The sequence below is a fragment of the Petromyzon marinus genome, chromosome 64 (assembly GCF_048934315.1).
Source record: "Petromyzon marinus isolate PM22_M1 ecotype Great Lakes invasive population chromosome 64, UKy_Petmar_22M1.pri1.0, whole genome shotgun sequence".
In the NCBI taxonomy this organism is placed as follows: Eukaryota; Metazoa; Chordata; class Hyperoartia; order Petromyzontiformes; family Petromyzontidae; genus Petromyzon; species Petromyzon marinus.
In genome coordinates this window covers 85,491-111,807 of record NC_133730.1, presented here as the reverse complement: position 1 = coordinate 111,807, position 26,317 = coordinate 85,491, and the positions used below count along the sequence as shown (strand labels likewise).

General features: G+C 47.1%; 2 protein-coding genes across 5 annotated transcripts in view; both read left to right on the top strand.

Moving 5' to 3' along the window:
* The window catches only part of LOC116956282 (rho guanine nucleotide exchange factor 7-like), a 90,636-nt gene extending 70,172 nt beyond the window's left edge, over nt 1-20,464 (top strand). For 2 of the 4 annotated variants that reach the window (XM_032977756.2, XM_032977753.2), the window contains exons 20-22: nt 13,012-13,111; nt 14,915-14,969; nt 15,558-20,464. In XM_032977756.2, coding sequence (XP_032833647.2) covers nt 13,012-13,111; nt 14,915-14,969; nt 15,558-15,683 — 281 coding nt within the window. In that variant the 3' untranslated portion in view covers nt 15,684-20,464. Of the gene's footprint in view, nt 1-13,011; nt 13,128-14,914; nt 14,970-15,557 lie in introns of all 4 variants that reach the window. The other 2 variants (XR_004404978.2, XM_076054052.1) reach the window with 2 other exon arrangements.
* Nucleotides 20,465-22,693: 2,229 nt separating this feature from the next.
* LOC116956281 (cullin-4A) overlaps nt 22,694-26,317 on the top strand; it is a 39,307-nt gene continuing 35,683 nt past the window's right edge. The window contains exon 1 of the mRNA XM_076054051.1: nt 22,694-23,435. Within this exon, the coding sequence (XP_075910166.1) occupies nt 22,961-23,435 (475 nt within the window). The 5' untranslated portion in view covers nt 22,694-22,960. The remainder of the gene's footprint in view (nt 23,436-26,317) is intronic.

Sequence of the window (26,317 nt, the reverse complement as noted above, 5' to 3'; positions counted from 1 at the left end):
TCTGCGTGCCTGTCAGATGCCACACGGTTGGGCCGGTGATGATGACCCTGTAGAGGGTCATTATTGGGCTGTGGCGTCAATGGACGCTGCAGTGTCTGGTGATGTGTGTGATACTCTTTGGTTTTATTTGGTAAAGTCACGTAGATAAAATAAAACAAAATAAAAGAAAACATATTCTTCCCTTCAACGTGACTTTACTGAAAGAACTAAGAATATGAGTTACTGCAGTCACGAAAGCTTTAAATCAAAATTTAAAAGAAAACAATTAAATCACGACGTTTCGGAGGCAACACAAGCTTCCGTCTTCAGGTGGAATAGTCAACGCAGAATATCTGTGTCAGGAGCACAGTTCAGAGACGACCGGGATTATATACAGGTTAAGGGAGGGAGGAGGAGTCAATAAGGGGGCGTGGGTGGGTGGGAGGGCTGGGTTAAGCAGCCTTTTGATAGACTGCTGCGGGTAACAACCACTTCGCACTGCACGAGAGTGGGTAAAACCCACCTTTTATGCTGCGTGGGGAGTCGGGGGGAGGAAGAGACATGCTGCATTTTTTTAAAGCGGCGGCAAACGGCTGTTCAATTATAAGGTAGCTAAAGTTTGATATACAACCACTGAGAAAAGGCAATGGCTGCACAAAAAATTGAAAGGCAGCTAACGTTTGACTAGATTTATAACATCTTTCCAGTGATTGCTCAATTTGAAACCATCCTCTCGGTTGAAGTTGTGTCTGTGTTTGTAAATCTGGATGGCCTCGTGGACAAATCTCTGATAATAACCGGTAGGTTTGCAGAGCACCTTGGTATCGGAGAAAACAATATGATCACCCACAGCATTGTAACAATGATCAGCCACGGCAGAAGACTTCGTTCTGCCGTGTTTCAAATCTGATTTGTGCTCGCGAAATCGGTCAGAGATATGTCGCTTCGTCTCCCCGATATAGCAGTCCCCGCAGGTACAACTCAATTTGTAAACACCGGGGTACTGTAAGTCAGGAATAACATCCTTTACTGACGGGATCAGATCACGGATTTTGTGCACTGTGTTGAACCGGACCTGGATCTTGTGTTTGTTTAGAATTTTGGAAATATTTTTAGTAACGCCTGCTATGTATGGTAACGTGATGATTTTGATCGGAGTGTCAAGTGGTTGTTTCTGTATGGTGGGTGAAACAGCCTGGCGGATGGTACGGTCAGAGTAACCGTTCATCTTGAGGGCCAGATGTACATATTTTAATTCACTGGTCAGGTTGGTGTTTGTCAGAAATGCAATGAGCCCTATGGATTAACGTTTTGATGAGATAATTATTCTGAGTCGGGTGGTGGTGGGAATCAGGTTTCAAGTAGGAGTCTGTGTGGGTGGGCTTCCTGTAAACAGAATGTCCCAAAGAGCCATCAGGCCTTCTCTCAAACAGGACATCCAAGAATGGTAGATTGCCATCTTTCTCCACTTCCTTGGTGAATTTGATGGAAGGGTGTCTGGAATTGATGTGGTCTAGGAAAAGGTTCAAAGCTGGGAGGCCATGTGGCCAAATGACGAAAGTGTCATCCACATGTCTCTTCCACAGGGAAGGGCTGAGGGTGGATGTCTGGATGGTGTCTGATTCACATTTCTCAATGAAAACATTGGCTATCACTGGTGATAAGAGGGAACCCATGGGGGTACCCTCATTTTGTTTGTAGAAGGTGCCATTCCAAGTAAAGTAGGTGTTGGTGAGGCAGTGCTTAACCAACGCCAGTACATCGGGGTCAAGTCCATGTTGGACCAAACCTTCGATTATTGTGATGGTATCAGGTACTGGGACCTTGGTGAACAGAGAGACCACATCAAAGCTGACGAGTATATCGTCAGGAGACAGTACAATGTCCTTAACCATAGAGACCAATTGGGTTGAGTTGCGTACTGCTGAGCTGGTCTTGCCAGTGAAGGGAAGCAGATTATCTGACAGAAAACAGGCCAGCTTGTATGTAGGTGAGTTGATAGTGGACACGATGGGTCGTAGTGGGGTACCTTCTTTATGGATCTTGGGAAGACCATAGAATCTGGGAGGTATTGCAGCAGAGGGTTTTAGAGAGGGACGTTTGGTTGGTTCAATTAGGGAAGTTGAACTAGTGATGATCTTGTTGGGTTTTTATCGTTAGGCTGTTAGTCGGGTCATTTTTAATTTTTGAGTAACTCCCATCATTGAGTAGGTCCTGAATTTTGTTGTTGTATGAGTTTTTATCCATAATTACAGTGGCATTGCCTTTGTCAGCCGAGAGGATGACTATATCATCTCTCTTTTTTAAATTCGCGAGTTCAGAGCGTTCATTTTTGCTAATGTTGCTAATGGGTTTCTTAGCATTCTTAAGAATAGTGGCTATTTCAGCTCTCGCAACGTCCGCTTGGATGTATCCTATGATTTTGAGGGCTACATCGACCTGAGAGATGATATCCTCTACTGGTATATGTTTTGGGGTGACAGCAAAATTTAGTCCTTTAGCCAGTACTGTTTTCAGATTGTCCGAAATCGGGGTGCTACTCTGATTAATAACGATTTTGTTAATGTCTAGTTTTGTGATATGTGGTCCTGGGTTATCCGTTGATAGGTGGTTGAATTTAGAGATCAGGTTAGCTTTGCATTTGACTGACAGTGAATCAGCAGAGGCAGCAGTCATGTTGTTAACGTGGTTCCAATCAGAAGGTGACATTTTTTGTGTTAACATTAAATGAGATTGTAGGAGAGTCCTGTCTAAACTATCGAGTTCAAATCGGAGTAACCCTATCCTCTCTGAGATTAAAGCTAGGCTAGCCTTAAGCAGAATCTGTTTAGAGTTCGGTTAAGATACAGCAGCAGATGTGAGTGTGAAAGCGATGGGTATTACCTTGTTGTCGCGGCATCTTTTGAAGAAGGTCAGCGTCTCGATGAGCTGTGACTTCTTATCTCGTCTGTTAAAAGTTCTAACAGATAGGTGAAAATCCTCCTCGTAGAGGTTATTAATTCTAGATTTGAAGCTTTCGTGACTGCAAGGATTCATACTCTTTGGTTTTATTCGGTAAAGTCACGTAGATAAAATAAAACAAAATAAAATAATTAAATCACGACGTTTCGGAGGCAACACAAGCTTCCGTCTTCAGGACTATTCCACCTTCATCAGGTGAAGGGACGAGACTGTGATCTGGTTCCATCTGTAAAAGATACTGTTCCAGACATACAGTATCCGGGGGTTTACAAACTAAAGTGCCTCTGTGGTAGCAGCTACATTGGAGAAACCAAACGACATATCTCGGACCGCATCCGCGAACATGAAGCAGACTTGAAACACGGTAGAACGAACTCCTCTACCGTGGCAGATCACTGTTATAATTCAGTGGGCTCACATGACATTGACTTCTCCAAGACGGAGGTTCTTTGCAAACCAACCGGCTACCATGAGAGATTCGTTCATAAGGCCATTCACATATACAAGCACAGAGACAATTTCAACCGAGAAGATGGATTCTGGCTTAGTAACCATTGGAAAGATGTTTTAAACCATTTCGGTTCTTAATTGATTGTATTTCACGGTGACTTTCAGACCACAGCCCTTTCGCTGACACTGCCTCTTAATACTTCTCACACCACGATCAATGGTATGGTTTATAACATGTAGTATAATAATTAATAGTATAACATTGTAATATTTAACAGAACTCATAAGGCAATATATAGCATCGTAATTGCATAGTGAATATACAGCAGTGTGGTATATAGTTGGGTTCATATAATAATACATAGTGTAATATCACAAGTCAAATAGTTTATGATCTAAAGTATAGGGTAGTGTTAAGTAACGCATTGTATAATTCAAAGGTGGAATTTGTCTATGATATGATGTTATACCATGTAGTTTAGATTTGAAGATATAATATTGTACTGTATAGTAGTCCAGTTTATAGCATAGTCATGAAGCTGCTCAGGACACAACATCGTACCTTGCTATACCTGCTAATTTTCTTTAGTCTTTTTCTTCCTCTCTGCCTTTGTTCCCAGCCCCCCTCCCCTCTCCGAAGTTTGATCGGACTCTTGTTCTGACTCCGCCTACACTGTTTGACAGGCACGTTCCTTTTCATTCCTCTCTGCCTGTGTTCCCAGCCCCCCCACTCCCCCTTCCCTCCCCCTCTCTGGAGATAATTGCTTGTAACGTACAGACTCATGTTCTGACTCCGCCCACACTGTTTGACAGGCACGTTCCTTTTCATTCCTCTCTGCCTGTGTTCCCAGCCCCACCCCCCCTCCCTCCCCCTCTCTGGAGGTAATTGCTTGTAACGTACAGACTCATGTTTTAACTCCGCCCACACAGCTTAAGAAACGCTGTCCATATATGACGGCGTCGATTCGAGCTCTGTCTTCCATACAGACCTGTCTCTCCTCACCTGAAGAAGGCTACTTGTGTTGTGGCCGAAACGTCGTGAGAATTTTATTTTCTTTTGTTTTATTGTTTTATTCTCATTCTACGTGACTTTACCGAAAGAACCAAGAAGATGAACCAACAAGATCATCACTAGTTCAACTTCCGTAATTGAACCAACCAAACGTCCCTCCCTAAAACCATCCGCTGCAAGACCTCCCAGATTCTATGGTCTTCCCAAGATCCATAAAGAAGGTACCCCACTACGACCCATCGTGTCCACTATCAACTCACCTACATACAAGCTGGCCCGTTTTCTGTCAGATACTCAACTTCCCTTCACTGGCAAGACCAGCTCAGCAGTACTTAACTCAACCCAATTGGTCTCTATGGTTAAGGACATTGTACTGTCTCTTGACGATATCCTCGTCAGCTTTGATGTGGTCTCTCTTTTCACCAAGGTCCCAGTACCTGATACCATCACAATAATCGAAGATTTGGTCCAACATGGACTTGACCCCGATGTACCGGCGTTGGTTAAGCACTGCCTCACCAACACCTACTTTACTTGGAATGGCACCTTCTACAAACAAAATGAGGGTACCCCCATGGGTTCCCTCTTATCACCAGTGATAGCCAATGTTTTCATTGAGAAATTTGAATCAGACGCCATCCAGACATCCACCCTCAGCCCTTCCCTGTGGAAGAGATATGTGGATGACACTTTCGTCATTTGGCCACATGGCCTCCCAGCTTTGAACCTTTTCCTAGACCACATCAATTCCAGACACCCTTCCATCAAATTCACCATGGAAGTGGAGAAAGATGGCAAGCTACCATTTTTGGATGTCCTGTTTGAGAGAAGGCCTGATGGCTCTTTGGGACATTCTGTTTACAGGAAGCCCACCCACACAGACTCCTACTTGAAACCTGATTCCCACCACCACCCGACTCAGAATAATTCTCTCATCAACACGTTAATCCATAGGGCTCATTGCATTTCTGACAAACACCAACCTGACCAGTGAATTAAAACATGTACATCTGACCCTCAAGATGAACTGTTACTCTGACCGTACCATCCGCCAAGTTGTTTCTCCGACCATACAGAAACAACCACTTGACACTCCGATCAAAATCATCACGTGACCATACATAGCAGGCATTACTAAAAAGATTTCCAAAATTCTAAACAAACACAAGATCCAGGTCCGGTTCAACACAGTGCACAAAATACGTGATCTGATCCCGTCGGTAAATGATGTTATTCCTGACTTACAGTACCCCGGTGTTTACAAATTGAGTTGTACCTGCGGGGACTGCTATATCGGGGAGACGAAGCGACATATCTCTGACCGAATTCGCGAGCACAAATCAGATTTGAGACAAGGCAGAACGAATTCTTTTGCCATGGCTGATCATTGTTACAACGCTGTGGGTGATCATGATATTGTTTTCTCCGATACCAAGGTGCTCTGCAAACCTACCGGTTATTATCAGAGATTTGTCCACGAGGCCATCCAGATTTACAAACACAGACAACTTCAACCAAGAGGATGGTTTCAAATTGAGCAATCACTGGAAAGATGTTATAAATCTAGTCAAACGTTAGCTGCCTTTCAATTTTTTGTACAGCCATTTCCTTTTCTCAGTGGTTGTATATCAAACTTTAGCTACCTTATAATTGAACAGCCGTTTGCTGCCGCTTTCAAAAAATGCAGCATATCTCTTCCTCCCCCCGACCCCCCACGCAGCATAACAAAAGGTGGGTTTTACCCACTCTCGTGCAGTGCGAAGTGGTTGTTACCCGCAGCAGTCTATCAAAAGGTTGCTTAACCCAGCCCTCCCACGCCCCCTTACTGACTCCTCCCCCCTCTCTTAACCTATGTATAATCCCGGTCGTCTCTGAACTGTGCTCCTGACACAGATATTCTGCGTTGACTATTCCACCTGAAGACGGAAGCTTGTGTTGCCTCCGAAACGTCGTGATTTAAGTTTTCTTTTATTTTGTTTCATTTTATCTTCGTGACTTTACCGAATAAAACCAAAGAGTATGAATCCTTGCAGTCACGAAAAGCTTCAAATCTAAAGGTGTATGTGATGTGTGTATTGGTATGTTTATGTGTGTGAACGAGTGTGTGTGATTCATTGTATCTATGTATATGAGTGTTATGAGAGTGTGTGTGTGTGGGGAGCGGTAGGATAGTGGTTAGCATACTGTGCTACAAACCCGGTGGCCCCTAGGTCGACACAACCTCAAATCAATACCTGCTGTGGTGTGTAAACATCGCCACTGGGGAGACCAAGGCGGTCGGGCGTGGTGCTGGCCACCTGCCCCCTCGTGTGCCATGCCGGCCTTCATAGGTGCTCGCTAACAGCACTTGCCCCAACAGTCTGTTAAACCTAAATGGGGGAATCTTTGTTTTTTGGGTTGCTGTCTTTGTATGCATACCAGTGTGTGTACAAGTGTGGGGAGCAGTAGCATTATTTTACATATATTTCGACCATGTAGTTCGTGAAGCCTTCAATAGCTGTACCGGAGGAATTTCCATCTGGTCCAGATACAATGGGAGGCTGATCGATTCCTGGGTGCGGTCAAGGGATGGCTGCCTATTGCTCAAACATGTTATGTATGCCAATGATCTGGTAATTGCTGCTCACTCAGAGGAGGAGTTGGAGGCGCTGCTGCTGAACCTGGAGCTTGCCACTAAGAGGTGGGGCCTTACCATCAGCCCCACCAAAACTAAGCACCTGCCTGGGTATTTTGTACAATCGGACACTCCACCCCCACAACTCCCAATTGGTGATAGGGCAGTTGTGGAGAGAGTGGAGAGCTTCCCCATACCCGGGCAGTGTGCTCATGACCTGCTCCGGTTTAACAGCAGAGGTCTCACTCCGAATCAGTCGAGGGGCATTATCTTTTCATCGGTTGCGTAATGCTGTGTGGAAACCACCTAGTCTGTCGCTCCACACGAAGCCTCAGGTCTTCTCGGCCACGGTCATTCCCTCCCTTCTCTACGCTTGCGAAACGTGGACCCCCCGAATGGAACATCTTCGCCGATTAGAAACATTTAGGCTGGCCTGCCTACGATTCATCCTGGGTTTAACCAGGCTGGATTGTGTGAGGAGCTCACAAATCCTTGAAAGATCTGGACAAAGTCCCATCGGTGAGCTCCTCCGGCAGGCATGGCTGCGTTGGCTGGGCCATGTAGCCCGCATGCCCAGCCATCGCATGTCTAAACAGCTTTTGTTCAGCTGGATCGAGGGGGCGAAATGGGCGCGACACGGGCTAGAAAAGAGATGGAGTGATGTGGTACAGGAGGATGTGGAGCTAAGTGGACTTGCCGATGACTGGTACCAGTGGTGTCAAGATCGGCTTCTGTGGAGGAGGCTCGTGAATGACGCTACTGGGCAATTGGAGGCAGTCGCCCTCCAACAACAACGGAGGGCGGAGGAGCGACGCTTACAACAATGAGCGGAGCGCCGGGTGGCACAGTAGGGGGCACAGGTGGTGCATCAGCCAGTCGTCTCAGTCAGTCGTCTCAGTCAGTCGTCTCAGTCAGTCGACCCGTGGCATCTGGGTCTGCCTCGTGACCTGCCAGCGGGCGTTCGACACTTCACGCGGCCTCAAGGTGCACATAGCCTGGCACAAGCGTCGTGGTGACGTCACCGCCACTTAGTGGCCAATGGCGGTTGTTGTTGGAGCAGTAGCGCAGTGCTCAGCAGACTGCTACGAATGCAACGACTCGAGTTTGAGTCCCTGCCATGAGTAACATAAGTGCGAGCGATACTGAACTGGGTCTGAGCTCCTCCATTTTCGACTCGGCCTTAAATGAGGACCCGGAGCAGCGCGTAAACATCACTACTAGGGAAATAAAGATGACCGAGTGGTTCTGGCCAGACCATCCCTTCGTGTGCTGTTCCAGCTTTAATAGATGATTGCCAACAGCACTTGCCACAGCAGTCTGTATGGCTCTTGAGATGATCTTTCAAGTTGTGTGTACATGGTTATGCACTATGAGAGTAGTACATGTATGTAAGTGTCACAATCAGAATTTTTGCACATTGAAAAGTTTGGGCAGTGTACACATCTGTTGGCTTGTTTCAGCTCGGTCTAGACCATGACCGTTGCTAGTGATCCATTTGCACTTCCGGTGGCCCAAAAGTTCACGGAGCCTCGGGCCGGTGACCATTGCCCAGCAGTAGAGCGTTCGCCGCTTGTTGAAGAGGTTCATGGTTAGAATCCAGTGACCGCCCCGGTTAACACTGCGGCATTAACCATAAAATATGCACCGTCTGGTTCACAGTGGACGTTAAAGATTCTGCTCAGTCATTTACAGGATTAGGCCACTGTCAACGTAATGATCCAGGACTGCTTGGCAGAGTGGCTGGCAGGAGGAATGGAGAGAAAAATCAGCACCAAACTAATTCCTTATTGCAGATCCTACAGTCTGCCTACCTGGCTGCAACCTTCCATGCCATCAGTTGGCCCTATTGAACAGCCTCCAGAGAGGGCAAGGTCTCTTGCAGCCAACCTCCACCGTTGGGGTCTTCGTGACAACCCATACTGCAACTGTGGCACTACAAACGATACGACGTGTTGTTGTTGTCCACTCAGCTTGGCGGAGGTCTCCACGAGAGCCACGCGTGGGAATGTGGCCACTGAGGAGGTTACCGCACAGCTCGGCAATTACACACTCGCTCAATGGAAATATACAAATTTAAATATTACCTGAAAAGTCCTAAATTTAAGTTCAAATGTTCCGTTTATTTTGATTTGTTACACAGTTGATCCCGTTTAGCCAGTAGTTTGGCTATTTTACAAGGGATATCTGTGGTGCTTGAGCACAGCAGCAACAATAATGCACACAGCAGCAATCATCACTCTGCCAAAACTTGGCAGGACCTTCCTGAAAATAGTGAGGCTTTGCTGGGCAAACAAGCGGAATAATAAATGTAATACATATGCACCACGTAGAAATTACTGCCACTATAATAAATGGCAACTTGTGTGGTCGTTTGTCTTGGTCGGGGAGTCATGGTGGAATAGTTATTACGCTTGCACTGCAATCCTCGTGAATGAGGTTCAGCTGCTGGCATTGGTACGAAAGCGCAGAGCTTGAACTCCACACGCTCGGTGCAGAAGGTGCGAGGGAGGGGATCCAGATTTAAGGAGTGGGCAATCGGGGTGGAAATCCACGATGCACAGGTGTCAGGGAGAGGGACTAAGAATATATGAAGAACACCAGAAATCTGCATTCAGTGTAAGAGATTAGAGATGCAGATAAACAGCTACATAATCCTAGAGAGATGGAGAGACAAACACAGACAAATTGAGAGATGAACGGGAAGACAAAGAGACCTAGAGGAGATATAGACATACTGCGAGTCTGCTACCATCATCTCAACTATATTCTTGGTTCTTTCGGTAAAGTCACGTAGAAGGGAAACAATTAAATGATAAAAATATAAAACAATAAAATTATCACGACGTTTCGACTGCAACACAAGCAATCATCATCAGGTGTGAAAACCACAGCAAGAAAATTTGAAAAAAGTGGCGGGTTTTTTTTAACGTTAGCACCACGGAGAGCGATTTGGCAGTTATTGAGACGGACGAGTCCATCTATGTTCGGAGAAGAGGAGGGGGGAGACGAAAATAATGGATGTGGTCTGAAAGCCACCGTAAGCGTGAACAATCAATTAAGACCCGAAATGGTTTTATCAAATCCTTCCAATGATTTCTAAGCCAGAATCCATCTTCTCGGTTGAAATTGTCTCTGTGTTTGTATATGTGGATAGCCTCATGAACGAATCTCTCATGGTAGCCAGATGGCTTGCAAATACCCTCTGTCTTGGAGAAGTCAATGTCATGTGAGCCTACTGAATTATAACAGTGATCTGCCACGGCCGAGGTGTTGGTCCTACCGTGTTTTAGGTCTGCTTTGTGTTCATGAATGCGGTCTGAGACATGTCGTGTGGTTTCTCCAATGTAACTACTACCACAGAGGCAACTTAGTTTGTAGACGCCAGGGTACTCTATGTCCGGAATCACATCTTTTACAGACGGAACCAGATCACGGATTTTATGTAATGTGTTGAATCGGACCTGGATCTTGTGTTTATTCAAGATTTTGGAGATCTTTTTTGTGATCCCCGCAATGTAGGGTAAAGTGATGGTTTTGAAAGGCGCCTCAAGAGGGTCCTTCTTCATGGTTGGAGTGATAGCTTTGCGGATTGTGTAGTCGGAGTAACCATTAGCCTTAAGAGCTTGGTGTACGTGCTTGAGTTCACTGGCTATGTGTTCCTGGTCGGATATGCATTGGGCTCTATAGTGCAGAGTCTTGATGAGGGAATTCTTCTGGGATGGATGGTGGTGGGAATCCGGTTTCAGGTAAGCATCCGTATGGGTAGCTTTCCTGTAGACAGAGTGGCTCATTGAACCATCAGGTCTCTTTTTTATTCGAACATCCAAAAAAGGTAGCTTGCCATCTTTTTCGACTTCCATGGTAAATCTGATGGCTGGGTGTATGGAATTGATGTGGTCGAGGAATTGGTCGAGAGCAGGCCGGCCATGTGGCCAGATGACAAAAGTGTTTTCCACGTACCTCTTCCATAAGGTTGGGCGCAGAGTGGCAGTCTGGATGGCGTCAGTCTCAAATTTCTCCATGAAAATGATGGCTACAACCGGAGATAGGGGGAGCCTATTGGGGTGCCCTCAGTTTGTAGAAAGTTCCATTCCAAGTGAAGTATGTATCGGTTAAGCAGTGTCTCACCAAGGGGGGTACCTCAGTGTTTAGTCCTTGATGAACCAAGTCTTCAATGATTGCGATGGTGTCAGGTACAGGAACTTTGGTGAATAAGGAAATATCAAAACTGACAAGCAGGTCGTCTGGGGACAGGGAAATACCCGTGATTGTCGATACCAGGTGAGTAGAAATTTGTACCGCAGAGGTGGTTTTTCCAGTGAAAGGCCGCAGGATTTCAGACAGAAAACGAGCCAGTTTGTAGGTGGGGGAGTTGATAGTAGAGACGAAGTTCCTGTACCTGACACCATCGCAATCATTGAAGACTTGGTTCATCAAGGACTAAACACTGAGGTACCCCCCCCTGGTGAGACACTGCTTAACCAATACATACTTCACTTGGAATGGAACTTTCTACAAACAAACTGAGGGCACGCCAATAGGCTCCCCCTATCTCCGGTTGTAGCCAACATTTTCATTGAGAAATTTGAGACTGACGCCATCCAGACTGCCACTCTGCGCCCAACCTTATAGAAGAGGTACGTGGATGACATTTTTGTCATCTGGCCACATGGCCGGATGTCCTAATAAAAAAGAGAGCTGATGGTTCAAGAGCCACTCTGTCTACAGGAAAGCTACCCATATGGATGCTTACCTGAAACCGGATTCCCACCACCATCCATCCCATAAGATTTCCCTCATCAAGACTCTGCACCATAGGGCCCAATGCATATCAGACCAGGAACACATAGCCAGTGAACTCAAGCATGTACACCAAGCTCTTAAGGCTAATGGTTACTCCGACTACACAATCCTCAAAGCTATCACTCCAACCATGAAGAAGGGACCCTCTTGAGGAGCCTTTCAAAACCATCACTTTACCCTACATTGCGGGGATCACAAAAAAGATATCCAAAATCTTGAATAAACACAAGATCCAGGTCCGATTTAACACAATACATAAAATCCGTGATCTGGTTCCGTCTGTAAAAGATGTGATTCCAGACATACAGTACTCTGGCGTCTACAAACTAAGTTGCCTCTGTGGTATTAATTACATTGGAGAAACCAAACGACATGTCTCGGACCGCATTCGTGAACACAAAGCAGACCTAAAACACGGTAGGACCAACACCTCGGCCATGGCAGATCACTGTTATAATTCAGTAGGCTCACATGACATTGACTTCTCCAAGACAGAGGTTCTTTGCAAGCCATCTGGCTACCATGAGAGATTCGTTCATGAGGCTATCCACATATACAAACACAGAGACAATTTCAACCGAGAAGATGGATTATGGCTTAGCAATCATTGGAAGGATTTGATAAACCATTTCGGGTCTTAATTGATTGTTCACGCTTATGGTGGCTTTCAGACCGCATCCATTATTTTCGTCTCCCCCCTCCTCTTTTCCGAACATAGATGGACTCGTCCATCTGAATAACTGCCAAATCGCTCTCCGTGGTGCTAACATTAAAAAAAACGCCACTTTTTTCAAATTTTCTTGCTGTGGTTCTCACACCTGATGATGATTGCTTGTGTTGCAGTCGAAACGTCGTGAGAATTTTATTGTTTTATATTTTTATTATTTGATTGTTTCCCTTCTACGTGACTTTACCGAAAGAACCAAGAATATGAATCCCTGCAGTCACGAAAGCTTTAAATCATCTCAACTGTTAAAGTTGCCTGTGAGAGTCATTCATGAACAATCAGTGTATCATCCTGTGCACCACCCCTTGTGAGTCCCACATGAGAGTTATCCCATGAGTCGTCCATGGCAATCATCCCTCTGAGGTACCTTTGAGTCACCCTGTGAGAGTTGCCCTGTGAGGGTTGCCCTGTGAGACTTGCCCATGAGTCACCCCTGAGTGTCACCCTTGATGTTCCTCTGCTCAGTTTGTCCCCGGGAGGCGACGCCACAACTGCTGCTGCCCGAGGAGGAAAAAATCATCATGGAGGAGATGAGCGGAAATGGACAGACGGTCATCGAGGAGAAGTGAGAGTGTGTGAGAGTGAGTGCGAGTATACTGTGTGCACTGTGTGTGTACGTCTTTTTGTGTCAACATGTGTATATATGTGTACGCGACTGTGTCCACGTTTATGTATATAAGTGCATGTGTGTATATGCAATGCTAGATTTGAAGCTTTCGTGACTGCAAGGATCCATACTCTTTGGTTCTATTCGGTAAAGTCACGTAGGTAAAAAATAAAACAACAAAAATCACGACGTTTCGGCCACAACACAAGTAGCCTTCTTCCGGTGAAGGAACAGAACTGTTGGGACGACAGAGCTTCAAATTTGAAGCCCTGTCTGTCACCTGAAGAAGGCTACTTGTGTTGTGGCCGAAACGTCGTGATTTTTGTTGTTTTATTTTTTACCTACATGACTTTACCGAATAGAACCAAAGAGTATATGCAATGCATTTGTGTGGCTGATAGTCCAAGCCAGTCCCTATTCACATTGGGGTGCAACAGGGATGTCCTCTGACTCCTACATTATTCAATATTTTTCGACCATGTAGTTCGAGCTTTCCATGGCTGTACCAGAGGAATTCCATCTGATACAGATACAATGGTTGGCTGATTGATGCCCGGGTGTGGTTAAGGGATGGCTCCCTACTGGTCAACCATGTTATGTATGTCGATGATCGGGTGGTTGCTGCTCACTCTGAGTTGGAGGTTTTGCTGCTAAACCTGGAGCATGCCACTAAGAGGTGTAGGGCCTTAACATCTGCCCCACCAAAACTAAGCGCCTGCCTGGATATTTTGTGTCATCCAATACTCCACCCCCTAAACTCCCCATGGGTGATAGGGCAGTTGTTGAGAGATTGGAGAAGTTTCTGTACCTGGGTAGTGTGCTTATGACCAACTCCGATTTGGCAGCAGAAATCTGACTCCAAATCAGCCGAGCAACATATTTCGTCCTGGTCTAACAGTTCATACGAAGCTCTGGGTCGGTTTGAAACTTTCAGGCTTGCCTGCCTATGATCCATTCTGGGTTTAACCAGGCTGGATTATGTGAAGAGCTCACATATCCTCGATAGATCTGGACACATTCCCATTAGTGAGCGCCTCTGGTGGGCAAGACTGCGTTGGCTGGGCCATGTAGCCAGCATGCCCAAGCAGCTTCTGTTTGACTAGATAGAGGGGGCTAAATGGGTAGGGCATGGGCTGGAGAGGAGATGAACTGATGCAGTACAGGATGCTGTGGAGTTTAGTGGACTTTCTAAACACTGGTACCAGCATTGTTAAGATCTGCCTCGATGGAGGAGGTAGTCACCCTCCAACAATAACATAAGGTAGAGGAGCTACGCTCACAACGAGTGCCGGGCGGCTAAAATACAAGTTGGCACAGGTGGTGCATCTGCCAGTTATCTCAGTCAACCCATGGCACCTAGGTCTGTCCTGTCACCTCCTGATATTATATTTGGAGGAAACCATTGCGTATGGTATGCTGTGTGTGTGCGCGAATGTGTGTGCTTCCAGTGGGAAGTGGTAGTGTAGCGGTTAACGTTCCGCGTGGCATATGTGTTGACCCTGGTTCGATTCCCACTCACAGTGAACAACAGTGCCGATTATCTGAACTGGTCCTGGGCCTCCCCTAGGTCGACTCAGCCTCAAATGAGTACCTGGTGTGGTGTGTAAACAGCACCACTAGGGAGACAAAGGTGGTTGGGTGTGGTGCTGGCCACCCACCCCCTTCATAGGTGCTCGCAAACAGCACTTGCTCCTATAGTCTGTTAAGGCTATGTGTGTAATCTTTATTTATATGTTTATGAATGTGTGTGTGTGCATTTAGGAGTCTGGTGGATACAGTGTACGCCCTACGGGACCAGGTTCAGGAGCTCAAACAGGTACGGCGCCCTCATTTACCAATACACAGATCCCTGTGTGAACTCTATGGGCTCTTGGGGCAAGTTCTGTTAGCAGTTCGGCTGGCACGACACACGATGGGGTGGTGTGGGTAGCACTCTGCCTGGCCGCCTTTGTTTTCCCGTGGTTGTTTTCACATCGCACCAGGTATCGTTCCGTGTATACGAAAAGTGCTCCCCCTGCAACATTCCCATAATCCCCTACTCCTAGTGAAAAGACAGGGCAAGCAATGCAGAATTCCAGAAGAGAACAGAGCAGGTGAGTGTTGTGGAAATGATCAGGAAAAAGGTTGCACTGGTTGGGACACGTGTGCAGGACAGGAAAGGGCCGATTTCTTAGACATCAGAGTGGTCTCCACATGCCTGGTGACCAAAAGGAAGAGAAGACCTACCTAAGGGCAGACATTGGGATACTGTCAGGGCAGACCTTGGAGGTCGTATGTCGAATGCGCAGCAGCTGCGGGATCTGGCGGACGGGAGAGAGCGTTTGTAGTGAGAAGCTAGTGGCATCACTTTACTTCACACCCGCTCCATTGCTTGACCCCTACCTCACCCCCTTGTGTGCGTCAGGAGTCCCAGAGGCTGCGTGTGACGCTGGAGGAAGAGAGCCGCGCGCGCCAGGATCTGCAGAAGTTGCTGTTGAGGCACCTAAAGCCGAGTGGAGGGGAAGCAGTGTGGGACGAGGGCAGCACCTAGCCACTTGCCACCTCTACATCTCACCTCATTCACTCATCACCTCACTCACAACCTCACAGACTCATATTTTCACCAACTGAATCAATTACTTTGTGTAAGCAATTCAAAGAGTCAGTGTTTGTCCAGTGTCACATCTCAATATTCCAAATTTTAAACGCAAATGCAAGTTCATTTTTAAATCCTTAACTTTGTTTACTATACGTTAATAATAATCATCCGTGTAAAGATATTCAGATGACGTCATTTGCGAGTCTCAGGGCTCTTGCTTGCCATGTTTGGCCACTTAGTATGTAACTTTGGATGTAAACTGGAGTTCACGGAGAAACTCCACATATCAGAGAAGACTCCAGCACCCATTCGTCTTAAACCTACTTGCTGTACTATCCCTTTGAGCCACCGCCTCCTTATGCCGCATCTTGTATTTTGCTGCACCCATCCCTGTGTGATCCACCGACCCTGTTTCACAGTCGTTGGTGAGAAGTGCTCAGCAGTAAATTTCGAAGTTTGAGAAGCATCATGATTTACTGCTCGTGGTCACTTGATGTGGATCCAGCTAGTACAGCTTGATCTCATTTGCCCCCCTGTAGCTGCAGAAGAGCAACCCTAAGGACTCGAGAACTTGCGAACCCTTGTATGGTGGGTCTTATTGCTATTTTGCTGCATGGTTAGTTTTAAACGTGGATTGTGTATTTATATCTTTATACCTCTCAGCCTCCTGTGAGAGAGCGCCCGCTGTAAAGGGAAGTGCACGCACTGTGAGAATACAAAGGCCTCTGGCTCTGACCATCATTCACACTGAGCGCTGAGGATGCTTCCTTGTACAACACAGAAACTCGCTTCCCAAAGCAGACAACGTGTGTCCGGGTCTTCCTCAATGACGAGCTATCACTAAAATGTAATTATGATTCCATCGTTTTGTCAGTCTAACACAGGCGCTTGTCTCGGGTGGCAAATATTAGAGGCGAGCAATAATACGTGTCCTCGACAAGAGACTGCACTTGTTATGTCTTTGTGACGACGCAGTGAGACAAAGCCACCTTTTGACGAAGAGAGGAAATTTAAAAAGCAAGTTGAAATGGCTGCATTCGTCTTTACACTGTATTCACGTGGTGTGGGTGCTTGGGCTTTAAATGCCATCATCTCTGGGTAATCTGTGATTGTGGTAAAAACTAACAGTGTTGAATGTGTGTGAAGGAACGCGACGCTCGGAGCTCTTGCTGTGGAGAACACTTGTTCTGGGCAGTGGCATTCAGAGCTGGGTGAGATCAGTATTAGGCAGCACTTGGCCAGTGGGATTGGACAGATACAATAGACAGAGAAGCAGACAGCGGCGTCTTATTGTTACCCAATACTCAGTGCGCACAGCGTGAGGGATCCTGTGCAAAACTTGGAGCCACCGCAACATAAGAAACCCATTACCTCTTGACAGCGCACTTCCTGTGTTGTGTGAATTTACCAATTATTATTCACACATTCATCTCAGAGCATTGAGCTTAGTCACCCACTAGGGATGCGACAATCCCCGTTCAGGAACTCGTATGTGTGGCACTTATCCGTTGAGGTCTGGGCTATAGATGGGATATTGAGTGTACTGTGAATCCACATTATCCACTAAAGGTTACTGTGCTCTGTGTTGCGAGATAAACACATCACTGACCCAGCATCTTCAACTCTTCCTGTGACCAAATTGTGATTTCGTGCCTTAAATATAGTCAAGCCACCTACCTAACCTGTCAGAACATGTCCATAAAATTCCATCTAGGTGCACGTAAGCTACTTTCACGTGTCCAGGTATAGTGAGCATATTAATGTGAATTCATACAGTAACACTGCATCTAGGACGTTTCCCTCGTTTGTCTTCTTAAAACCAATACATTATGATGTGTTCTGAACTCGGCTTCAAGACTGGTGATTGGAGGTGTGAAACACGATGCATAATGACATAAGTGACTCACCTCCAGCCTCCGTCACATTATCGTAGCTAGTCTTATTAGTATTTCATATAATCTCTGGGCTGGATTACGTAGGTGCTATTGCCAGATGATGGGGGTCACTTGAATGGTTCGTCATCACCCCTGCAAAAAGACATGGTACATCCCTCCTCCACACCAATGTTCTTTGGAGCGTGTGCGATAGGGGTGACGCTGTGATATCGTGAGGCGTCTGTGCTGCTTGTGAACCTGGGAGGTCTGAGTGAGTCTATGACCTTAGAATCGGGGTTCTGGAGCCATGAACAAGGAAGCCGTGAGCTCCAAAAACGAAACGAACGGTGAGACGGACCTGTTAAGTGCCGGAGGTTAGGCTAGAAGTGCAGGGTTAAGTGGGAGGGTTTGTGCTTGTGACCGATGTCTAGTTGGTTATCGTTAGGGGTAGGGTTAGTGGTAGTGGCTCGTTGTCCAGTTCGGATTGGGAGTGGAGCTGATGCCAGTTGGCTCGTGTGCCCCCTTCCCCTCTTCATCGCAACACGCGTCCTGTTCGGCTTGTAGTTCTCTATCGCAGTTTCTGGTGCCCAAAGGCGTTTCACTGCAATCTAAAACGCGTCGCGACTGAGAATCCCTCTGAGCAGGGTGGGATCAAGAAACGCGTACAGGCGGCTACTTTAAACTGGTCACGAATGTAAATTGAGTTGAGTCGGAAATCGGAACCTTAATTGCGTTACAAAATATCCGTGCTGCTGTCGATGCCGTCACTCCACGGCTGCTGAGCTCGTGGCGTCCTGCAGCTGTGGACGGGACTCTGGATGCGTCATGGCAGCTCCTGTGAGTTGGTCTCAAGGGCAAGGGTTTCACGTAGAGACTTTACCACATAACCATGAGAAGAACAGCTGATACCTGCATGAAGGTTTCACGTTGCTTTATTCTCCCTGGGGCTTGTTTCACCCATCGCGTCCATTTCAAATGAAAAAGACTTGAAATCCTCTTAACATTTTCTTGATGCGCTCCTCCCCCCCCCCCCCGGCCTCGTGTACAATGGTTTAACATGCAGCCACATTCAGACACTGTATAAATCCGCATTGTGAATGGAATTCCCATTGGGGTTGCGAATGAACTTGTCCAGTTTGTGGCTTTTACTTGTGTTACAGGAGACAAGAACAGTTGTCTAGAGCAACTAAAGTGTAATTTTCTGCTTCGTCTGCAACTCAAAGTCATTCAGGTTATGAGAAACCTAGTTCAAGTTGCTTTGTGTAACTAGCCACAAGTCCCAGGTTGCCTTTGTGAATCAAAACAGGTTTGGAGCTTTCCTCGGTTATCCTCAAGGTGACACAAACGTGAACAATGCAGCCTCACACGGGTAGTGTAACAAAGATTCAATCTTGAAAAATTTGCACTTTTGTTGCTGTGTTTAACCCGCATTGTTGGATTCCAACGCCTTTCATCCACTCTTAGCGCTGATCTCATCTGGTTTGTTATGATTGCGAGGAGACTGCTTAAATGGGAAAAAGACTAATTTTGTGGAGCCACAAACTCATTAACTGGCCTCGCTGTGACCTGAAAGCCGTTTTCTAGGAACCAAAGTTGAGATGTCACAGGGTGGTTCCGAAACCTCTCAGTCTCAACACCTCTCAGTCTCAATACCTCTCAGTCTCAACACCTCTCAACATCAGGGTGAATTTGCAGCTGGAATTGCGTTTCTGTTATGCGCAGCATTAATGGTAGGTAATGGAGCCACCCTGGACTACAGACTTGGTCTGCAAATTAACTTTAGCGGTGACATGGCTGAGCAGTATCGCATTTGCTTTTTGCAGAGCTTCGCGATTTGAATCAAAAAGTTGTCATGGTTAACACGATGGGTGTAGTAACCATAAAATATGCGCCATCTGCTTCACAGTGAACTTTGAAAATTCCGTGATGTCATTTGGAGCAGAGTAGGTCATTGTTTGCCAAAAATGAGATAAATTACTCTGAAATCGCTTAATTAGGAAACAACACTTGTCGCCCCCTGCTTGGCAGGGCCCTCCTGAAAATGTTGCTTGAGACTCGGCGAGTCTTTCTAGGATGAACAAAAGTAACAGTAAAAAACTGTAGCAGCAGTCAATTGAGGTGCAGATGTCAACACCACATGAATCCAATGAAACTTGTTTAGCGATGTGAGGACTTAATCACATAACCATGAGTAGAACAGATGATACCTGCATGAAAATGAAGCCTGGATTCTGATGCAAAATGCATATAACAGGGAGCATTCTTCCGACTGCAAGTCCAGACAATGCTCCCTGGTGTTCCAGTTCCTTTGCAAATGTGCAAGTTTAACACTGTAGTCAGATTGGTATGTCTTATCAGGTGGTCGCCTAGGTTGACTCAACCTGAAATGAGCACTTGGCGATGATCTTGCGTGAATGCTGGTGGTACACACCTCCATCCTCATCCCCTTACCTGCGAAAATCCACGTTCCTATGACAGGGACCAGTGTATCCTTAAGTGAACACAAGGAAACCGTTGACTTCCCTGTAATAAGTACAGCTGCAGCAGGCGGTACTTATTTTACCAACCCTGAAGAGACGACAGTGGTGATGTGATGAAGGGGCAGTCGACCCTGACCAGGGTGTGAACTTACGGTCTGGAGGTCAGGAACTCTGCTCTATTGGCCGTGCTACTGTGAGCGGTGGTGTATCGCTTAAGTATTATGAATGATTTAATTTTAGCTGTGGATAATTGCCTCAAAGGCTCGTGTAATATCATACTGTTATATAAACTCTGCTTATAAATGCATACTTGGAGTTCTTCAGAGTTATTTTTTCTATTACGGTGTCTTTAATAAAGTTTTACTGGTGAATGCGCAAATGTATCTCGCAGTGTGAGTAATTATGGCGTGAGGTTGTTTCCCGCTTCATTATACAGTATCATTTACACACTCCTCACTGAGGAAAATTATGAATGAGTTAATGATTGATATGCTTTTGTTGAGGAAACTCGGCACCGCAGACAGGAGTCTTAACTTGAGAGCAATGTAACAGTGACAAGTCTGTAGAAAGCAGACACCCCCTACTCCAGGGACACGGAGCTCGCGGACTCGGAGAATTACCTTCACGTATGAAACAGTATAGTGTAGATATTGATGGTCAGGCTGTGGCGGTCCAATGAAATTGGAAATGTGTCAATTGGGGGGCCATCCATTTAGTACTTAAGCATGGAGGGGGGTTAACCCAAATGCGTTCGCTTGTGTATGGGGGGGGGGGTCTACTGACAATGTACGCATAAGAAACGGGGGGGGGGGGTGACGCCTCAATAATTTGTCTACATTGGCATTCAAATGAGTTAGTCCGGGCGGTGGACTATCTATTTGCTAAAACACGTTAATATTATTAATCATTGATCGTTTCTGCGTGGATTAAATATCGGCCGTTCTATAGGCTTCGGGGGGGGGGGGGTGCGTCAATCGTACGTACACATGTGTGGGGGGGGGGGTAAAAAGTACGCGTGCGTACAGAGCGAGGTACGTATTAAATGGATGGCCCCTTGCCGCAAGAGAAGGGTACATTTCTCAGATTAAATTATGAATTCTAATACATCTGTGGTGTAACAGCGCCGGCTGGTGCCCAGCAGCGGCAACTGCGGTGGACGAACACGCTGGCGAGCACACAACACGGCTGTGTGTGTCGGGCAGGGCGGAGGAACTGGGGCAAAGGTCCTGGTAGACCCCATCTGGAAACCCCTGGAACCTTGCTTGTGGGTTCGAGAAGGAAGGAAGGAGCCAGGCCGCGCTGGGTAGTATAAAAGTAGCTGAGGGACGTGAGGTCAGGGCTGCCGGTTTGGGGACTCGTCTCGTCGTCGTCGCTGAAATCTTTGCTAGATATTGCGCGGCCGGAGAGTTGTCGGTCAGCGCCATCAGTGCTGCACGGTCAGGGTTGTGTTTAGGCTAGGCTAGACGACCAAGGAGAGTGCGTGGGCGAACCTGTTAAGTTACGAAGGTATTGAATAAAGGTGCCTCCTGGAAACCCTTGGGTCCGAATCACTGACACTACACATTGATGCATGCGTGAGATCGTGAAATGAGTTGAGCAGAGCGGGCTGGAGCCCAGCGGAACGCTGAGAGCAATGGGCAACATGATGCTCATGTTATCCTGCTCTCATGTGCTTGTCAAGCGTGCATTGCAGGAGAACGGCTGAAGCGCCGAGTAACCATTACGAGGTAGAGTGGTACAGCAGTGGAGAAGCTAACATAAAACAGATCTGCAATTAAATTTTGATTTAAAGCTTTCGTGACTGCAGTAATTCATATTCTTAGTTTTTTCGGTAAAGTCACGTTGTTGTTTCTCTTCAACGTGACTTTACCGAAAAAACTAAGAATATAGATCTGCAATTGTCGGGAAATATAGAGCCGATATATAAGAGACTCAAATGTGAGTGCTGTAGAATATCAGAGGGATGACAGATTTGCCGACTGGAGGAGGAGTTTACTTTTGAGAGGGAGAGACGTGAACATTGCCCCTCATTGTGCTCGGTCACATGTGCCGCGGATTATACGAACTAACAAAAGTTGACCGTAAACCGACAAGTCCGTTAATAGTCATCACAGGTCCCTTCGTCGGACGTTGAAGAATTATCATCGTTCTACACGTTGTCAAGACCCGGTGACACCTGGCAAGTGACTAGCTTCATCAACCATCTGGCTCCCGTTCTGACACCCATCAAGTTGCTGCCTGCGCTGTTACAAACACGGTGTGCGGCGCGTTAAAAGCGGTTCTGAGCACACAGGCAATGGATCATGCAGTTCTAAGCATCTTCAAAGTTAAAGTGTCAACTGGAATGCGCGGCTCGCCAAATATATACACAGTATTTAAAAATAAAATTCGGACCTCAGTGAGGAAAAAGGTTGCCCAGTCGCGTCTCCAGTATCAACCCTTGTGGGCACGGACCCTGCATGCTCGGTACCATCTGGGCACTCCTCACCACCCCAACACCAGCTGCCGCTTCCCGCCAATCCGCGATGACGCAACGCGCTAACAATCATCTTGGCGTGACGTCCCCACCGGCTCGAGCCCCGCCTTTGGCCCCGCCCCTCCCCGATTTATTTATTTATTTTCTCGTTTCCCGTCATGCTTTGTGCCGCAGTGGTGGCCATCTTAGAGTCGCCTACAAAGGAGCGCGAGCGGCAACGGCAAGAAGCGACAACAACAACAATAAACACCCAGAAACAACAATAACCACGGCCACGATACACAACAGCACAGGCATCAGCAGCAGCCACTCACAGCCACTTGCGCCACGACTCTAGACGCAGCCACGCGCGGCGCGCACAGCCACGCGGCGCGCAGCCCCCCCCCCGGGCCGCGGTTCATGTTGATGCTGCGCGCGGAGGGGAGCGCGGGGGGCAAGGAGCAGCAGGGGGCGGCGGGGCAGGGAGAGCGGGGGCCAGCGGGGAGAGGGCAAGAGGTGGCAGGATTTAGCCAGAGCCCTCTAGGACAGGTTTTAGGCCAGGGCTCAGGGAAAGACTCGGGGCAAGGGCAGCAGGGTTCAGTACAGGTGTCTGGCTCCGGGAAAGACTCTGGGCAAGGGCAGGGTTTGGAGCCGAGTCCGGGACAGGGCCAACACAACTCTGCTCTGCAGTCGCACCACAGCACCGCTCACGCCGCCAAGAGGTTCAAGGGGCAACAGTACGATCTGGACATGGACGAGGGGCAGCAGAACCAGCGCAGGGCGACCATCTCCGCGCTCGGCCACACTAATGGCCTCACCAAGGCGGCCGCGGGCGGCAGCAGCGGCAACAACAAACCCGGCTCGGCCAAGAAGCTCGTCATCAAGAACTTCAGAGGTGCGGGCCCAGGCAGCTCTGCTGTGTGTTCGTGTGTGTGGAGTGGTTCGCGCACCGCACAACGAACTCGGCCATCTGAGTTCGACTCCAGGTCAATCATTTTATCAGTGGCATGTGGTGGCCTGATCGAACCTATTATACTTTTCCCCTAGGTCGACAAAGCCACTGTTGTGTAAGCATCGCCACTGGGGATACATAGGCTGCCTGGCGTGGTCCTGACCACACCACCCCTTGGTGCAGCATTCCGGCCCCTTAATATATCCTCGCTAACACCACTTTTCCCACCCCACTTTAAAGGCTACATGAAGGATCTTGTGCTGTTGTATGTGTGAGTGTGTGCATAAAGGCTCGCACCTCCGATGAGTACGGTTGGCTACGTGCTGATCGGAGGTGCGAAAGAAGCTCACCATACATTACATACAAACGAGTGTCGGATCTGATTCCTTGCTAAATCATGAAGGCCCCGCTAGGTGGACTCGGCCTAAAGGAGTGAGGAAGAGTTAGTGGAGTTCACTTATGGTCGTCCGTTGTTACTATCACACCGATAACTTGTTCAACTCTTGCCAGCCCTAAGATGTAAACACCACATTCCCATGGCGGGACCAGGCATATTTTCACTATCTCGACAGTTGACTTCCCTCGCAAACTGAAGTCTTTTTCAATGGGGAATGGGTCTAGCTTGTGACATTGTTTAGTGTGTTTGTCCCTTTTTGTTATTGTGTAATGAAGATTGCGAGCGTTTCAGTAATCGTGTGTATAATATTTAATTATATTTTGTGTATATCTAGTATTAATGTATGTGTTCTTATGGGTGATTTGTTTGTTTAATGGTGTCTGTTTTAGTGACAGCATTTGTGTGTGTGTGTTAGTAATGCTGTTTCGTCTGTATTGTTAATGGTGTTTCTTTGTCATGGTGTTTGTGATGTGTCGTGATAGTGAAGGTGTTTGTCTTTCTGCATGAGTGTTAGTTATGGTGTTTTGTATCACTCTGTATCTGGGTGCTTGTGTATCTGATCGTAATGGCGTGTCTGCGATAGTTGTGGTGTGTGTATCTCTGACAGTAATGTGTTTAACTCTGCGAAGAACCAAAGAAGATAGTGAATGTGTTGTGTACCAGTGTCTGTCAAATCAATGACGTCACTAGTCTAATGTCGTAGTGGTGGGTCACGCTTCTATTGTTTTGTGATATGAAACATTTTAACTTTCCTGCTCGTAAAATAGTTCTAGTGATCACATTTTACACAAGTGAAATGTTAATCTCTGTCACTTAGTTTCTTTAGTTTCCAACACAGATGCCAATAAACAGGCACTCCCCTCAATCACGGCCCTTGTATCTATGTGACCCCCGCCCTCCCTCATCACCTAGGCAGCCCTGTCGAGCGAGCCCGGCAGGGGATCTAGGCAAAAAGAGGGGCTTAAAACTTGCTAGGCCTTTAAATAAAACAAGCATCCAGGCATTTGATTAGATTTGTAATACCAACATAACGTATGACAAATAATTATTGTAGCTGTGTTACATTCATTAAGACAAGTGTTTCATATGAGATGCCTTATCGCTGTACTATCCACCTATAGTTATACATGTTGGACCAGGCTTACATGACGCCCACGTTGGCTATTAGGTTGTGTTGGATTTAAGTGTTTTGTTTTCGCAGCGTTGGGTAGTATTGTGTTCAGTGTATTGTTTAGGTTGTGTTGGGTTTAATATGCTTTGTGCTCAGATTTGTTTTGTTGGGTATTCACTTTTATTGCGTTATATTTGTTTGTCATGTTGTGCTGTGTGATGGAATGTTGTTATTTGTGACGCGTTCGCACGCAAGCCTCACTACACAAACTCGGCCACGGATGCTCCCAGGCAGTGAGCGGAGGTTTCCTCACTCACGTGACCATAAATAACTTTCCCTGAGCCACAGTCTGAGGCCGGCATGACTGCGTTAGGACATTTCTCCATCGCTTCACACGGGACTCACAACTGCTCACTCAGCCTCACACGGCGGCTCACCACAACAACAACCGCCATTCGCCACTAATTGGCGGTGACGTCACCACGACGCTTGTGCCAGGCTATGTGCACTTTGAGGCCACGTGAAGTGTCGAACGCCCGCTGGCAGGAGGTCACGAGGCAGACCCAGGTGCCACGGGTCAACTGACTGAGATGACTGTGCCTCCTACTGTGCCAACTTGCTGTGCTTTAGCCACCCGGCGCTCCTATATTGTGAGCGTCGCTCCTCCGCCCTCCGTTGTTGTTGGAGGGCGACTGCCTCCAACTGCCCAGCAGCTTCTTTCACGAGCCTCCTCCACAGAGGCTGATCTTGACACTGCTGGTACCAGTCATCGGCAAGTCCACTCAGCTCCACATCCTCCTGTAGCACGTCACTCCATCTTTTCTCTAGGCCGTGCTGTGCCCGTTCAGCCCCCTCTGTCTGGCCGAACAAAAGCTGTTTAGGCGTGCGGTGACTGGGCATGCGGGCTACATGACCCAACCAACGCAGCCTTGCCTGCCGGAGGAGCTCACCGATGGGACTTTGCCCAGATCTTTCAAGGATTTGTGAGCTCCTCACAAAATCCAGCCTGGTTAAACCCAGGATGGAACGTAGGCAGGCCAACCTAAATGTTTCTAATCGGCGAAGATGCTCTATTTTCTGTTTACCTTGGGGTGTGACGGATGTCCTCTGGCCCCAACACTATTTAACATCATCTTTGACCATGTAGTTTGAGAAGCTTTTCATGAATGTACAGGAGGAATTATCATTTGGTATAGATACAAAGGGAGGCTGATTGATGCCCAGGTGCGGTCAAGGGGTGGCTGCCTATTGATCAATCATATGTATGCAGATGATCTTCCCATCAGCCCCACAAAAACAAAGCACCTGCTTGGGTAT